At 43.2% G+C, this 18,688-nt stretch overlaps 1 protein-coding gene across 2 annotated transcripts in view; it reads right to left on the reverse strand.

The window, feature by feature from the left end:
- The window catches only part of satb1b (SATB homeobox 1b), a gene marked incomplete at its 5' end in the record, with an annotated part of 80,618 nt that overhangs the window by 15,913 nt on the left and 46,017 nt on the right, over positions 1–18,688 (reverse strand). For both annotated transcript variants that reach the window (XM_080472111.1, XM_080472110.1), the window contains 2 exons: positions 12,272–12,427; positions 14,158–14,229. In XM_080472111.1, coding sequence (XP_080328237.1) covers positions 12,272–12,427; positions 14,158–14,229 — 228 coding nt within the window. The remainder of the gene's footprint in view (positions 1–12,271; positions 12,428–14,157; positions 14,230–18,688) is intronic.

Here is an 18,688-nt window from a genome sequence, read left to right on the forward strand (position 1 = left end):
TTAAGAAATTTGTTAAAAAACAATGTTTTGTTTGATTTTTGTTTTTTTTACAATTTTCTTGGTTGGTTTGGCCGGATTTTAATATCTTGCGGGTTGTTTTTAGCCCATGGACCTTATGTTTGACATTATACATTATACATAGTTTTGCATTATAGAAAATCAACAAACATTATACATTAAGTTGTATTTTCAGGTACTTTTCATGTAATTGTTCTCATGCTTCAGTCATTTACACCAAATAATCTCCTTTGCTGCGAACGCCCACATTTCCACTTAATATTAAAACCTTCTGATCTGCGTTTTCATCAATAATAAAGTTAATTCTTCTGACAGAGGAAAACTCCTGCGTTGCTTTTCTTTACCAGGGTTTAATACTTAGAAATGCTGTTAGTGAGAGAGATGTGAATGTGAACACAGGTGGCTGTTTTACGCAGGTAAATTGAATTAAATCCCTGCTAATAACAATTAAATACAGGTAAAAGGTAAAGCTAAAGCGAGCAGAAGTAATACTGTGAGTAGTTTTATGAGTATTTGTTTCAGCCCGGGGTGATTTTCCCACTATAGCTTATACCATTGTTGACGTTAAAAGTAACTGTAACTATATTTGATGACACATTTCTGACCCTCACTGAAATATTGACAAACGTAGACAATTAATTGTTGGTTATTGGAATAAAGATGGGTTTCAAAGTTTAAAACTGAGCAAAATCACATTGAACTTACTGACTTATAGTCATAGAAAATCTCCAAAAAGTCTGATTACATTTCTTCAAACGATAATATTCATAATAATCACCACATAGTGCAAATAATGTGATTATTATGAGAAAAGTGATGTTTTGATTGTGTGTTTACTTTTCCCATAAGGAGTATTAACTGCCTCCATTTACATCTGATGGTAGAAATGTGTTTTAATCAGCTAAATAATATTTTTTTCCTTATTTCTTCTTCCAAAAAAATGATGTCAACATTAGAAATACCAGACAGAAGCACCGAGGACTTTAATATTTCACAGATAAAGTCAATTTGCATCTTTTTCTATAAATACACCACTTTATTTATAACATAGCTAAGCCTCTATGTTGACTATACGATGATCAAAGAGTTGTTTATTGTTAAAAAATTTTTTTTAAAAAATAGAAGAAGAAGCACATTTTTATTTACCTCTGTTTAATTCCTGGTCGCCTCGCCATCTGATTTGGATTCACGCGCCGGTCCTGAGCCTTCAGAAGCGGGCGGACTACAAAACGAGCGGATCAAACGGACATCTTTTTCAAATGACAGATAGGCCCTAAGGAGGCTTGGATTTGCGACCACAGAAATGATGAAATTCCTCCTTCTTCTATGTACGGATCATAAAGGAGGGAAAAAAAAAGAAAAAGCTTTTTAGGATTAAATAAACTGACTCATCTGAAACTCGCCTTTTGAAAAAAATATTTCTTTTTATTATTAAATCATGTTGATACGACTCTGATGTCTTGTCAGAGTGGATGCTTTCCAGATTGCGGTTGCCAGATTGTGTCACTATCCTCCTTTTTTTTTTCTTTCTTTTTTCTTTATACGTGTGTGTGTGTGTGTCTGTGTGTGTGTGTCTGTGTGTCAGTGGCTGAGCTTTTAGGAGAGAAATTTGCCAGTGCGACTCCTACGTGCCAAACACGAGCCGAAGGAGCCTTCGCCAAGCGGCGAGCGTTCTCTGAAGAGGGGTCGCGACCTCTCCGACGATAACAGATTGACGGCTAACACCGCGCACATTGTGGCATGACTGTGCAGGAAATGGCCTCTCGCTTCTGTGTCAGCACTCGCTCCCAGAAACGCTTTTACGTCACGGCCGCCCGGCCAATAAAGCGTTCTGGAAAGGAAAGGGGGGGGGGGGATTTTTTTTTTTTTTCCAGCAACCAAATAGAGGCAGATGGAGCATAAAGAATAACCAAAGGCAAATGACCAGTCCATCAAAAATGGAGCGCATTAAACATCTGTGTGGTTTCACACTTTTTTTTTTTCCAAAGCCACACATTTTATTCTTTTCCTGCAAACTTCTTCCAATCGTACAACCTGGAGATTCCCACACTCCACTTCCTAGCAGCATTACACACCCCCCCCCCCCCCCCCCCCTCCCCAAAAAAAAGGTAGTTAAGACACCAAAAAAAAAAAAAAAAACATGTCCAATTTGCATATTTGCAAATTTAACTGCTCGATCGTTTTTAATGCTCGCCCCGTGTTTGTTCCGCGCCGCTCGAAAAAACATTTGCGGGCAACACATTTCATCTCTTTAAGAAGGCAAACTTCACTTTAAATATCAATCAATATCACATATTAGTAAAAATTTGCTCCCAGTAAAGCCACTACAGATTGATTATGTGTACAAAATGGCTGCGGAGCGAGCCGCCGATGACGCCCGGGTACATGTGCCTCTCTGTATCAAATATTAGTACTGTTGAAATTGCACCATAATCTAGTTTAGCCTGGTGGTGGGCTGATATTTGGGCACGGAGCGAGCGCTGTCTGCACAGACACACTCAATGTTCAAACACTGTTCTCCCACCACAAATTTACCTCTTGTTTATAATCTTTTTTTTTATTTTTTCCTCTCTCCCCTCCATTCACTACTGCCGAGGCAGATGGAGGATGAATGCACACAAGACAACAAACACGCCGAAAGATGAACTGCAGATAAACAACAACTGCGGCGACATTACAAAACACAGGAAAGCACCTACATGGAGTCTGATTCCATCAATTATAAGAGCGTGATTGAGATTTAATTCAAAGCTGGGGTTTAATTGCTAATATCAAAGCATAATTAGGCTGATAAATCATGACTGATCTTATTGAATTAGGGATTGAAATAGCGGAGAACCTGCAAATTGTCCATGTCAGCCAAATAAGTGCTCTTAATTGGTCTGCAAGTTTGCTTCAGATACTAATGAAAGGCAACAAATACTCCTCCTTAAAGACTCGTCGGATTCTGAGACTTTCTTTCCTGCGTTTTGTTGGAACTCTGAGGAAAATTCTCTGGGAGCATCTCTCTTGTGTTGCTAAAAAAAAGGCAACTCACCTCAACTTTAGTGTCGTTTATAATTATTAAAACTGGATTATAATCAGTCTTTGGCTGTATAAAAAAAAAAATCACCTATTTGGCTTAAAAATGCTGTTCTTGCAGGTTTTGTGCAAATGTGTGTGTCATTGAAAACGCTAGTGCGACTTCCTGATGTGAGATTTCCATAAAGTGCACATAAATACACATATAGGTGCACAATGCATGCTGATAGAGTATGATAGAATAGATTTACTCTCATTATATGTCACATATTTTGAAATTACAAGTGCCCGCATCTATATGCTTAAACATCTAATTAGAGGTGTCGTTTTATAAAGCATTACCCTGTGATTCGGAAGAAGTTGCACAATACGCTCCATTAAAATCTTTGAAACAAAAAAAAAGTGTCCATTTATACACATTATTGAGGGAACAGACACGACAGGGGACGCTGCAGGAAAACACTGCTGCGGTCATTTTTTTCTGGAAGCAGCAGAAAGAAGCAGTTTTAGAACAAAATAATGTGGAGAGAAGCAGGATGAGGACTTGGATTGGTCCTGATATCTCACACACACACACACACACACACACACACACACACACACACACACACACACACACACCACACACACACACACACACACACACACACACACACACACACACACACACACACACACACACACACACACACTCAGACTGCATCTGCTGGAGCTCGTGGCTGTAGTTAAATTGAAATATTTCCCGGCGTGTGTCAGAAGCATGCAGAATGGTAATTATGACAGATCTGATTAGGCGGGCCGAGTCGGGCGGCTCCGGGCTGCAGGTGCGACCTTGTGCATTCCTGCGTGTGTAAATAAAATTAATTACAAGCGTAGGGGGCGCGCGGCGCGTGACATCAGCGCGCACAGGGGGGACTCCCACGGGGGGCACCCTAATGGAATATTTTCCCGAGTCTAATAATACAGTTGGTATTGACTTGAGGTAATTAGGGGGATCATTAAAGCGCTTTTCCCGGCGTATTTGCCTGCTGATCAGATTAGCGAGAATGGGCCTCAGAACAAGCCCTGTGTGGTCTGTCAGGAGAAGTGGAGACGGTGGGAGTGGGTTAGAGGAGGAGAAGAAAAAACACCCCGCCCGCCGCAGGAAGGATGCTCGGGAGCAGGAGGAGCCGGCGAGGTGGGACGCGGCGCGAGTCGGGGGGCCGAACAGGAAGCGGCTGTCGTGCGAGGAAGGGGGCGACCAGATTCCTGGGTTTTTGGACCGCGGCGGTGGCGGCGGTGGCGGCGGCGGCGGCGGTGGGCGGGTTGAAGACAGATGGGGTGAGAGGTGGCGCGTGAGAGGCGTAAGTGAGAGCGATGGCAGGAGGAGACGCAAAGTGCTCTGAGCATGCTCAGTGTCGCCCCCGCCGAGAGGAGGAGGTGGGAGGGGGGGAGGGGGTGTGGGGGGGATTTCCACTGTCCATTAAACAATAAGAGAAAGGCTCATTTCAGAGGGAGGGGAAGACTCACCGTTTGCAAGATAATTCATTCGCTAAATTAATTATTCAGACAGCTGGGTCTCCAGTTCAAGAAATTGTGTCTTTAATAATGGGGGGGGGGGGGGGGGGGGGGGGGGGGGGGGGGGGGGGGGGGGTGTCTGGCCTAGCCTGTTTCCCATGGCAACCTAATAACCAAGCAGGCACAGGAGATAAATAAATAAATCAATTAATAAACAGTCACGGCCCTCTTGGATCCCCGGGGGCCGGGATATGCTCACTCTGATCTGCCTAATTTAAGAGAGAGAGGTGTGGAGGATATCATCTCCCCCCCCCCCCCACCACCACCACCACCCCCCACCCCTGTGAGAAACAGCACAGGAAGTGGAACTCATGAGAAGTGATGCGAGATTTCCACTGGCAACGATCCCCCGCACCCTGGCACGAGTCCTGATATTAAAAACGCTATCTGATAACATCTCCGCTGTCAATTTTACTTTCCTTCAGCGTCATTTAAAAAGGCAGTGAAATGACGGCCCGGCTCAGAGGTCTGGACGTTTTGGACCAAATGACACTTTACTGCCGACTTCCCACCAAATAAATCAGCCTGGAACCACAAAACGTGTCTGAAATGAAGATAACAGAGCTTATGAACCTATAGAGCATAACGTTTAGCTTTGTTTAACAAAACTGGAGTTTCTGTTACGTCAATGAAACGTGAAAACAATAACTGACATTTTTTCTTTTGTTTTATCCATTTAAGGTTTTAACTTTTTGAGCTGTTTTAGCCTGTTTAGCTGCTTTAGCCATTTGGGCAATGGTCATTTTAACAGTTTCAGCATTTTTAGCAGTTTGAGATGATTACGCTGAGTCAGCTATTAACTGTCATTCTGGTCGTTTTAGTCATTTCCACTATATTAAACATATTAGTTTTTAATTTTCTGAGCTGTTTTAGCCAGGTTTAGTTATTATAATCATTTTAGCACTTGTAGGATTTGGCTGTTTTACCTATTTCAGCTACTTAGGTTTTTGAGCTGGTTTATCTTTTGAGAAGTTTGAGCCTTTTTAGCCATTTCAGCCATTTTAACTGTTTTAGCACTTGAGCTAAGTTTGCCATTTTATCTATTTTAACAGTTTGAACCATTTCAGCTGTATGGACAGCTTTGTAGTTTTAGCCTTTTTAGTTGTTTTAACCATTTGGACTGATAGTCATTTTCGCAGCTTTGGCATTTAAGCTGTTTTATGGCTAATAGCATTAGTTTTGCAGGTTTAGCTACTTGGTTGTTTCAGCCTTTTTTAGTTAACAAGCATTTTGATTGGATGTAGGATTAAGAAACGACGAGTGCAGAATGACTCATTATGGACTTGATACGGTTTTCAAAGAAGAGTTCAGAGACATAAGAGAAAAGAATGGGGATCAGAAAAAGAAAAAAAAGAATTGGATTCGGTTCGATTCGCTTTTTAACAGAACTAAACTTTCAGTATCACTGTGTGTACTGAGAAGCTAATGTTACGAATGCGCGACACGTTGGCGAGTCATCCGTGGTTGTACGGTTGTGCTCCAGAAGTCCTGGAGGCCGCCTTCACATGTTCGCAGAGCTCTAGTTTCTGTCACGGCTCTCAGAAATATGAGTGCCAAATCCGGTCTGCGGCGACGGGATGAAAATAGACGGGCGAACGTCGCCTGCGAATAAATCTTCACGCTAAAATGCAACTTTTAACACACTGACCCCGAGTGGCTCCTCGGTTAACAGGCGGAGCTGTGAACAGTCACAATCTAGGAAACAGACAGGGAAAAGGTCAGCCATCTGCCCCTCTTGTTCGGCGGCCATTGGAGAGACACAGGCGTGTCGTCATGTGTGGATCACGTGTTCGATGGCGGAGATCAAACCCCGCCAGCCGCTGGAACAACGCGTGTTCGGACGCCCGGAGGGGAAGCCTCCCTCCCTTCCTTCTGATATCAGTGCCCCCCCTCCACTCACCTCCTCCCACCTCCACCCACTACACCACAACTCGAGCTCGGCGCTCGCTCCACCCCCCCCCCCTCCACCCCACCCCTCCACCCTCCATCCTCCACTCCAGGGACTGCCGTGCCAGGCGGGTGCAGGGTGACAGATGGCATACACCAACCTCCCTCTCCCGCCCACCCCCACCACCGTCCTTGCTCTCCACTCGCTCTACCCACTACCACCCCCACCCCCCCTTCTCTCTGCTCGGCCCCCCCGGTGGCGCAGCGGCGGACCAGATCAGTGCCATTCTGTCTCATTAGAGCCTGGCTAATTAGCGTAGCCTCTTCCAGGGGAGAGTGAACGACAGAGAGAGAGAGAGAGAGACAGGAGAAGGGAGGGTGGCGCTGGTGGCGGCGGCGGCGTTCTGTACTCTACTGGTCATTTCGGAGTCGGAGGGCTTTGAGCCCCGCCGTGCGCGGCGCTCCCAGGGCGCTTGTTTCATGACAGCAGGGACTCTGATTTCGTCCGTCGTACAATTCCTCTCAGGAAGCGTCAGCGATGTTCAGACATGAAAGTCATGTCACAGGAATGCCCCCCTGATCGGCTTCGTCCCACCCTCAGTGCCCCCCACAGCCACCCCCCCCCCCCCACCCCCCCCACACACACACACACACAAACACACAGACAACCTCTGCCAGGCTCGCCAACACACAGCGAGCATCCCCCTGTTAACACGGATGAAAACAAAGCACTGCAACTTGCTAGATAGCGCTCGAGCCCGACTGAGCCAGTTAATAATGTTGACACCGACTCCGGGCGATCCAGATCATAGCTCGAGCACCTCTGCAGGCGGGGGGAAAGAATAAATAAATAACAAAATAAATAACAAAATTTTTTTAAAAAACGGCCCATTTGGCAAGTCTCGCCACTTCTGGCAGCGTCGTCGCTGGAATCGAACCAGTTGTTTTCTCCAAAATTTGACACGTCCCGGAGCGAAATGGAGGCGGGAGCGTTCTTGAATCGTTGAGGAAACGGATCACGCATAATGATTTTCTACTTTATCAACACAACATCTCTGGGTGGGTTACTCAAGACACAAAACACAAAACCGTCCGGCGAGGAGACGAACGGCCGCCCGTCAATCTGACAAAGTAACACGGCTCGGGTTGGATTCACTGCTCTGTAGTTACTACTCTGAATATGTGGCAGTAAAAGAGTGATTGAAATGCAACATTGAATATGTGAGAGGGAGAGAGAGAGAGAGAGAGAGAGAGAGAGAGAGAGAGAGAGAGAGAGAGAGAGTGGGGGGGAAGTTAAGGGCTGGCAGAGGCCTGCTGTGGTTACGAGCCCTAGGAGAGGACAGCATGGCTGCGATCCAGAAACCCCCCCAAACACACACACACACACACACACACACACACACACACACACACACACACACACACACACACACACACACACACACACACACACACACTAGATTGCACAAACACTGGCCCAAACATTAAATGCGTCTGCACATAAACCCATATTTGATGCACATTTACACACAGTGAATGCACACACACTTGAGCTTGTGCCGATCTATAAACTTCATTTAGATATTTAAAAAAAAAAACACACCAAAAAACTGCATCACCTGGGTTAAACACACCAACACCAACACACTGACTGACCCCCCCCCCCCCCCCCCCCAAGCTTGCGTAAGCATGCTGGGAAATCCGACGACGAGCCGAAGGGTTTGAACTGACAGGACAGTGCCAGCCTCGGTGATGAGGCCTCTTCCTCACCATCCCCCCCCGACCACCATTATTTCCCTGGACCCCATATGGGCATGCTGCCAACGTAGCCCATCCTCCACCCTCATCACCAACCACGTCCGTGCTACACTGCCGAGCCCCAGCAGCCGCTGCTGGCTGCCATGATCCTCCACCATTGCATGCTTTATTTATTTATTTATTTATAATCTTTTTCGCCTGCAAACGAGGCAAAAACCTCTCCGGACCTGAGTGATGCTGTTGAACATCTAAACCTTCTCTTCCTGACACGCGGAGCGGAGCGGAGGCTCTTCAGACAAAAACAGTAAACGCTATGAATACCTGAGCATGGCCGTCTGCACGGATGCCTGATTTCCTTCTCTATAGATGACAACTGATGCAGAATAAGACTTTGTGTGCGAGGATGAGAGTTGAATTCTACCTATTTGAATTAATCTGCATATTTACAGAAGAAGTAGAATCATGGCTGGTGTTTTCACCATGTACTTATATTATGTAAATATTTCATTTTAAATACCATTTAAATGATGACCGAGTTTCGCCATTGTGTCATTAATATCTATCTATCTATCTATCTATCTATCTATCTATCTATCTATCTATCTATCTATCTATCTATCTATCTATCTATCTATCTATCTATCATCATATGATTAATTATACAATTAAAATTTGAGAAAATTGTATTTTAAAAACAAAAAAAACTTTAATGCCTAGATAACAGGAAGTCTGACAGAATAGAATAGAATAGAATAGAATAGAATAGAATAGAATAGAATAGAATAGCTATAAGAAAGAGCTACATCTCGTATCTGCAGCTAGCAGTGCAAAATCACTAATATTCCCCCAATATAGTTAGTTTTTATTATATAACCTGCAGTTTGAGGTAACATTCAGTTTCGCGATAATGATAAGATTCACAATAAATACACACACTTAGTAGATTTTTGCTTTGTCTTCTAAATAACTGCTCTTTCTCCTGATACATTTTCATTTTGTGGGTTTTTTTCTTCCCCATTACATGTAATTCTCACCACACAAGATTTTGTAAATTTCAAGATCGATGTCGAGACAACGATGAATTTACAATATCGCAGAAATTTGCCAGGCAGATTGAAGCTGTTTCGTCGATCTGCCGCGTGACGTATTTGACGCACAAAACCATACGTGCAGATCCCGTCATCTGGGCGTGCGGACGGGACGAAACAGGAAACGGTAAACTTCCTGTAAACACCGCTGGATCCGGGGAGGCGGGAAGGGCGGGGATGAGAGGCTGGGAGCCGTGTCCAGCTCTCCGATGGCCGGGGTTCAGGGGTGTCTGGTCGTTGGGGGGGCTGGGGGTGGGGGTGGGGGGAGCAGCCGCCGGCCGGGTGGTGCCGGTAGCGGCTGGGTAGCGAGGGGGGGAGACCAGCTGCCCGGGGAGCGCCCATTACGAGATAGAGCCAGAGATAAGTGCTCTCCCAGGCCCCTTTTCAGAGGCATAATTAGCACACTTCTTATCTGCTGCTCAATTCACATTCACACCCGCCTGCCATGAATGGGACGTGAAAGGAGAGGCAGAAATCAGGGGGGGGTGAGAGGTAGAGGGGGCAAGACAGAGCGACGGGGAGGGGCGGTGGAAACCTGTTCCCAGACAAACCCTCATCTGAGAGGACGGGGGAGACAGGAGCGCCTGCCTCGCTCTCCATCCTTTCCAAGGAGTCTTTGAACTCCTTAACAAAAACAGTGGTTTGTGCATCAAACTGCAATTTGGTAAAACAAAGCTATCTGGGGGTATAATCATCCTAATCAGCAAGAAAAAAATAAAGCCTTTGCAGATATTTCAAGATTATTCCGCCCTTGGTGATCTATCCCCCCCCGCCCCCCCATCACCATCGTCTTCTTCATCAAGCACAATTGTGGAAATTCTTCCCCACTGCGTCTGCGACAGACACATGAAAACCTTTAATAATAAGTCCTTAGCACGACGCTCGTCTCCCCCCCACATCTAAATTGCTTTTAATAAAGAGTTAAACGCGCGGTATGTTTTCTCTGCAATTTTGTGTTTCCAGCACACACAGGCCTTTATTGTGTGCGCTGGCTGCTCTTTGTGAGAAGATGACAGGGTGAGTGGAGCTAATATAAACAGGTTTGTTTGGTGTTGAAACAGTGTCGACTGCTAAACTCCAAACCCACAATAAAGAAGACATGTGTCATTATGCCCATAAATCAGTGCGGCGCTGCGCTGACGCAACTTTCAAGTCGGCTGCGTGGACTTTTACTTCTCCACGTTACACTTTTTTTTACATCCAAACGAAGACGCTTCACAGATGTTTCAATGGGTTTTCCTCCACATGTGTCTGTCTGGAGTGCAGACGAGGCTCCTGAAGATAAACATCCAGCTCTTTTAAATGCAAACAGGTGAAAAGAGCTTTACGTTAAATAAAAGAATAAATAAATAAAGAGTGTCTCTTTGCCGGTGTGGGCTAAAAAATGACATACCCACGTCTGGAAATTCAGGTTTTGGATCCAAAGTGTATCATTACCGCTCCGTGAGCTGCTTTTTCTTAATGAAAACAGGATCGTCGAGTTGTGCTCGTCTTTGAAACAGTGGAAAGTAAACGGCCTTTTGGAAACTGAAACGAAGCGACTGTTTCAGTTCGTGTTCAGAAAGTTGGAGAAAAAGAGGAGGAGACCCCAATTTCCATCAACGTATCCCCCATTCTGCTTATAAAAGCTCCTCTTCACTCTAATTAAAGCGACTTTAACACATAAAATTAATTCTTTAAAAAAGTTTAAGTGACGCCGAGCCGGCAATCCTCACATATTGAAAGTGAAAGTCGAACAATTAACTTGAAACTCAGTCCACTTTTTTGGTCAAAGGAGGGATTTCCTGGATTTTAAACCGCAATAAATGACACTTGTTGACAGGTCCAAGTTTAAAAGTAGAAGCTTTAGTAACATTTTGTATATTTTGCAATATTATTTTAAGTGTTCATGTATGGCAACTTTTGCATGTTATCTTGTTTGTTGTTACAAATTAATAAAGAAAAACTAAATGCAAACTATCAGATTGCTCTGGCTGGTGTAATATTTCAAAATTTTATAATATTAAGAGACTTTTGCATGAAGGAATGTTGAAATATATCTATTTTAACATATAATTTAATAATAGTGCTGGATTATGTCAGGTTCAACTTTTAAATATATTCATCCCATTTTGAGAATGTTGTAAAGGTAAAGCCTGCGGGACAAAACCGGCTCGTAAGAGGCTTCAATCTGGCCAAACCACCAAGGAAATGCTAAACATTTCAAAGAAAACGTTCATTTCTTCAGAGTGGCGACAAAACACAACGGCAGCTGAGATCTCGGTGACGCCGCCATGAAAGCTAACAAGCTAGCATTAGCCTCAAAGCCACGCTGTCAGGGGGAGTTTGTCAAAACACCCATAAAGCAACAGCTGGAGGAGAAGTTCTTAAGGGCATTTCACCGTATTTTACACCATTAAAATTGACTTTATGTTGAGATCGTCATCATCTTCAGGAGTGGTTGTTTTTTCCATCACGTATACTCTGCAGCACCACAACAACAGAAAAGCTTTTAAAGTTCAAATTTAAAGGTTGTTATGACACTATTTAACATCAAGAAGATAATGGGCTTTATGTGAACTCAAATGTGTTCGACAACGCTGGTTTAAAGCCATATATTGTGAAATATGTAGGACCTTTTTTTTTACTTTGAATTATTTGTTGAAGTGTCCTTCAGGTACACTCTTTTGCAGATTTTATATTTGAATGCACCAGAACTCTCCCAACGAATATTGAGTTCTTAACTTCTTGTTTTTAACCTTAAAAGTTACTGAATGGTTTAAGACACTGTGGTTCAAAGCAGATTCATATAATTACAGACTTTTGTTGACGTGTGAGTTTCACCAGCTATGGTCAATCCCCTCTCAACCAATGGTCGTGCTGTTGCCGTTTATTTTCCACGGGTTCGTGACAGAAACGTGGCGTGGCCACGCTTTTTGTTTGTGGGTGTGAGTTTGGGCTACCTGGCTCTTGGAGGCGGCCACCTTGGCGAACAGCGCCTGCGAGACTTTGGCCCTCTTCATCTCCTGCTGGATCTCGTCGTAGATGGTGGAGTTGATGTTGAGGATGCAGCTCTCCGTCTTGCCGTTCCACTCGCTGGGCAGAGGCGACGGCTTCACCTGTTTGGAAAGTTTGAAACAATAAATGAACGTTGGAACGAATGTGACACCAAACAGCCCGTGGTGAATGTGCAAGAGCTTTTAATTAGCCTTCTTCATATATTCAATGTTTCAGTCATTGATTTTGTCCGAATTGTTTCATTTGAATACCGTGCTTGATGTGGAATTAGATGATTTAGAAGAACTTTATCAGTTTATCAGTTTACTGAGTTGAGTGTTGCTTCACTGTGTACATAGAGAATTGTACATTTATTATTCTGGCAGCTTTACCAACACAACACCAACTTTTGCCCGATTTCAGCCCCACCCTAAAAAAAAAAAAGGAACTATGCAACATGAATTATTCGTAATTAATTTGTAGCAAATAGAAAACAGCTTATAGATCCTTGTCGTTGAGAATCTTTTGTTGAATTCGTATCAGTGTTCGTCCACTATTTAGAATTGAGGTCTGGAGCCTCGATGACCAAAAGAGCTGTTATTCATGATTTTCCACCAAATAGCCATAAAACATGTTGATGATCTCAAATATATAAAAAAAATATATACAAAAATTGAAGTTGCATTAATGAAGCGTCATAGATGCAATCCTGATATATTGTATTATATTTTTAAGGGATTTTTCTTTTCATGGATTTTCCTGCTTTAGCCGTTTAAATGCATCTTGGCTATTTTAACCTTTCTGACTATTTATTTCTATATTTTTCTATTTACTTATTTATTTAGAGCATTTCCTATTGTTAGAGCAGTTTTAGCCACTCTTTTTTGTTACTCCTTTTTTTCATTCTTGTTCTAGTTTTTCTTTATTTTCCTCCCTTTTATTCTCTCAACTTATTTCAATCAATTTACATTGATCATTTTTCTTGTCTTATTATTTTGAGTACCTTAAGCAATTTTATAAAAACAAAAATGGGGGGGGGGGGGGGTGGGGGGGGGGCATACCCAGCTCATCGAGCAGTTTTATCTGTTTTCCCTTGTTTGTTTTTTCCTGGCGATTCGAGCATTTTTGGAAATCAATGTGGAATGTAAATAGAATAAAAATTACAAAATAAATATTTATTCGCTTTACAGCTTCATGGAGCCACGACAGAGAGGCGTTCAGTTGTCCTTTAAAACCTCTTGTTTCCACTTCAAAACTAACAATCCCTCCAAATTAAAGCGTTTGACTTTATCATTTCTTTGACATTAAAAAATACGGCCTGTGTAAACATGTATTTTTTTTCTTTTTCCAGAAAATAATTTACTTTGTGACTCCAAACTGTCAAACGAGTTGAATCACGGCGTCTGTCATTGCTAATAATTGGTATCCTGTGAAACATAATATTACAGTAATGGTGTGTGCATGTGCAAACATGCATGTCGATGCATTCAATACTGTTGTACGTGTGGTTACCGTGACTACCATACACCATCTATCTATCTATCTATCTATCTATCTATCTATCTATCTATCTATCTATCTATCTATCTATCTATCTATCTATCTATCTAAACTACAGTAAAGACGTATGTGAGTAACTTTTATCTCCTGTCTTCTTGCGTTAAACTGAAGTTAATGAGACAGAATCCAAATCAGGTATCAGGAATGTACTTTAAAGATAAATTCCCCAATTTATTATTGTTTTGAAGTGTGCGGACGTGTAGACACAGATACGTTGGCGTGGGAGATTCCTCTGTGTGTGTGTTGTGTGTATGTGTATGTGTGTGTCGGGTGGGTGAAGTTGTTTGCTCACAGGTGAAATGCCCACAGGGATTCTGGGATTCCAATCCTCGGGTCTGACACTGTTGCAGTCTTCCCTCCGGGGCTGCAGAGTCGAAAGAAACAACAACAAAAAAAACACAAACAGGCTTAAAAACATAAAGGGAGCCCGGGCGACACGCACACACGCACACACACACACACACACACACACACACACACACACACACACACACACACACACACACACACACACACACACACACACACAGGGTGCAGGAGTGTAGATTACACCCACACGTTACTTTGAAAACACTTGGATGTGTTGTGTGAAATGTTATTATTCTTACGTCAAGCCGGTGATTAAAAAATAAATGCAAGTCAAGTGAAATCAAATCATCTTCATTCAGCGGCTTGTTGCATCTTGACAAAAATCCTTTGACGAGGTAACAAGTATCCTAATAAAAGCATTACCCAAGAACCATTAGCATATGAATCATTCCATACGAGACCTTTTTTTATTTTTTTTTTACCCACTCCAAAGGAGCCATCCGCACGGGGCCGGGGGATGAGTGCAAGTAAATGGCATTCAAATAAACCATAATAACACCAACAGCTACCAACTCGTGATCAAAAACAACATATATATTGAATTATTTTGTCTAGACACCTAATATGAGCTCCTTCAAAAAAAACAAAAAAAACAAAACGTAATCTGAAAATTCTGCGGCGGATCTGGAATGTCTGCGCTGGTTTGCTTTCATCTTTTTTTTCTTTTCTTTTTTTTTATGACAGCTCGACGCGGGCCTGTCGGTCTGAGCGGCGGGATACCGTGTCGGGCAAATTGTCGAGGCCCATGGACGTGCAGTAACTGGCTCCGGGGGAGTTTGAGGCGACCCATCGGCACACGTGAGAGAAACATACCTCTGCATCTGTTTTTATGAGGCCAATAAAAAGCCTCCTCTGTCTCGGGCTCAATTGCCACCCCGGCTGATTTATGTGCTCAGATTCACACCGCATTGCTCCATAGGAGAGGCTGGCAGATGGCCAGGTGTACCAGTGTGTGTGTGTGTGTGTGTGTGTACCAGGAAGGAGTCTATATGATAAATGTTGGTGGGTTTAAGTCACACAGGTGAAGTATGCGAGGCCTGGAGATATGACAGTGACGTGTCAACAGTGTTTTTGAATGATGAGAAGTCAAGAATCCCCGGATTTGGGGCGTGCACGCCTCGATGCACGTCTGTATGTCATATTCGTGTTGCATAACCCAACAGCAGCAACTGGTTTTTTTTTTACACTCCCAAAAAACGTCTTTAAAAAGCGTCTTTAAACAAAGAAAAGCCTTCGAGATTAACAACAGTGTCACACTGGAGTCAAACTGGTGAACTCACACACTTGACAACCAGTTTACAACATCGTGAGGTAATGTCTCAGGTCTCAAAGTGTAAAAATCTGGTTTTCTTTTAAAATAGTTGGCAAACTTTAGTAGATTTCGTAATGAAATTAACAAAAATCCATGCAATGAAGGAAATGAGAGACAAATAGAGTGCGAATTAAACCAAACTGGTTGTCTTTTCTGATAAAGAAAACACTGAATATAGAACTTTCACTGCTCTATAAGGTCAAGAAATAAATTTAGGGAATTATTAGAACAAAGCAGTGTTCAAAAGTCCTATATTATACCGGCTTTCCAATTTGAGCCAGTCTAAAAGTCCCTCCAGTTGGCTCAATTGAGAAGAGGCTGTTTCTGTGTCTGTACCTTTAAATGCTAATAAGATGAGTGAGTATCAACTACCAGAGTTAATGGTCCCTACATGACATCATAAAGGGAAAATCTCTGCATGGTCTGTATAAGTAGTGAGGGAGACAGCAGACTTTCTTCACCTGTGCATTTTACATAGTATTTATATCTGATGTTTACGATGTTGGATTATGTAACATTCTGTGAATCTCATAATAAAACTATTTTTGAACCTCATAACTCCTCACTCGGTTGCAAAACCGACTTTGTGATTTCAGATTTCCTGTCGGTACCCGTCAGTCAGCTTCAGGTAGTTTCCCAATCTGCTCCTGATTCAAGAAAGTGTCTTATTCTGGTTTTCTTATGAGAATATTTGGTCAACTTCAGCAGATTTAAATGATCAAGAGGACAAAAAGTCACAGAATAAAGAAAGTGACTTTCCTTGTGAGATTTTGACAAACTCAGCCTGACCTCTGAGGCTAAATGCTAGTTTGCTATCTTCCATGGCAGCACATCAGCGATATTTCAGTTCGGGTCGTAGTGTTTTATTATGTAAGTATGTTTTCTTTGATCTTTTTTTTTTTTACAATTTGCTTGGCCTTTTGTTTGACACACCTGCTGTAGCCCCTCCCCATTTCTATTTGATATTATTTCCATGAAGCAGCGGAAACCTGCGAATCTGCCTCTCAGTAAAAGTGGCGACGACGGTGGCGCCACCGCACCAGACGGTAGCCACTACAAAAAAATTCTATGATCTTAAATTTAATTAACAACCTTTGACATTTGACCTGTTGCTGCTCTGCTGCTCTGCATGACATTGCTCGAAAAGATTTAAAAAAAAAAAAAAAAAAAAAACTTGAGTCGTTTCCATTTTCCTTTAAAACATTCTAAGACTTTCTTCTGCATCAACACCTCCTCAGTGAGAGAGCGTCTTCCGTCACCCCTGAGTCTCTCCGCTGCGCTCGCACAGCCGCCGATTGTAAGGACGAGCCGTGAACTGCGAAGTGGCCCCGCTAAAGTTTGGGCGCCGCTGCCTCCTTCATAATGCAGCTCTTCTTTCTGGTTTCGGCTCGGCGGAGACGGGTTTGTCAGTGGGAGGTTTGGGTGGGCTCCACTCCTCACCTTAAATAAAAGCCAGATCCTCGCCGTGGCGCCGGACAGAGGCGGCCTTTGTGCAGCCCACCGGACTCCAAATGGGCTTAAGTGGTAGAAAGTTGCCACATACCTTTCAAATGAGCGACACTGATTTGCGGAGAGGGTGCAAAGTTGTGCTGCGGTATGCAGCCGTTTTTTGTTTTTTAAAGAGGGAAGCGACTAAACGGCGTTTGATCTTTCTGCAGAGCCCGTCGTCGCCGAGCCAGCTTTATTTTTAACATTTTTTTTTTTCCCCTTCCCGAAATGGGAGGGCTGTTAATGCCGCCTAATGCATGGTAAAAGGTCAAAATTAGCACAGAAAATTATCCATCATTTGTGCACCGTTCTCACCTGTGCGCCGAGGGTGGGGAGGATGCAGAGCTCATTTACATGCAGGAAGAATGTAAAGTATGTTCATTGCTTCATTTATTCCCGCCGGTTCGCAGACACGCCGCTGTCTTGATACAATGGTTTGGAATTTAAGGTGTGTGTGTGTGTGTGTGTGTGTGTGTGTGTGAGACAGAACAATGTGCTTGACGTTGTGTGTGTGCGTGTGTGTGTGAGACAGAACAATGTGCTTGACGTTGTGTGTGTGCGTGTGTGTGTGAGACAGAACAATGTGCTTGACGTTGTGTGTGTGCGTGTGTGTGTGAGAGCAACTTCAGGTTTGATCTCTTTTAGAATCTAATGTTTGGTTTTGGATCGATTCCACAGGTTGAGTTGGTATAATGGGTTCGGTGCCGTGACGCACGTTGCACGACCGTCACCATTAGTGTGTGAATGTGACGGATCAACATTTTCCGAGGCCTCTCTCTGTGGAGGACGTATACTCTTTCTATGTTTGCGTGGGTTCCCTGTCCTCCACCCGTTCAAACGTACGAGTTTCAGGTTAATTGGTGACACTTCGGTCACGTTAACATGATATTTCGTAAAAGATACGTTTCAAACTGGGAGACCGGAGCCGCCCTCAAACTTTTCTCAAACTCAATAGAGGATAAATGAGAGGACAGCAAAATTCGTTTCAGAGAGGTTTTTCCTTTAGACCGCAACGATGTCTGTTTCCATGGAGACGGAAGAAGCACTGAAAACAATGTATTCAGCATGCCAGGTCACGAGTTAATTCTTTTTGTAATGAAACTACAAACACATGTGCGCAGAGAATAATACACTATCAACATTAACAAGGAGAGAACACGGATATTCTTGTGGACAGACCACCACGTTGGATTGTTATTACGGTGACTGTCAAAGTAAAACTACCAAGTCCAAGGAGAATAAGGAATGGGAGTCATGATACTCTGGAGGTAAACATTGTTCAGATTGTCTCTACTGAGCACGTGCAGAAAAACCAGTTACAACAGCTGGAGTAACCAGCTGAATTTTACACTTGTGTTTATTTCTGTCACTGGTGTTGCCGTTCAACATTTCACTGCTGCTCACACTGAGCTTTAACATTGCTGGAGTGACAATAAAGTATTTTCTATTGTATTCTATTCTAGTGCTCATCCGCAGTAACAGTGTTTCAGAAAGGTTCTGTTTTCACCCGTTTCCACAGAGCATTACCCTAACTCCCCCTTGAGAGACTCCGAGCACCGTGACTCTACCAGAGAAAAAACTTTCAAATATACGTCCCATAAAAGGTATCACTTCAGCACCAAGATTAAACCAACACATGAAAATGAGACCATCA

The sequence above is a fragment of the Lipophrys pholis genome (assembly GCF_963383615.2).
Source record: "Lipophrys pholis genome assembly, chromosome: 9".
Lineage (NCBI taxonomy): Eukaryota > Metazoa > Chordata > Actinopteri > Blenniiformes > Blenniidae > Lipophrys > Lipophrys pholis.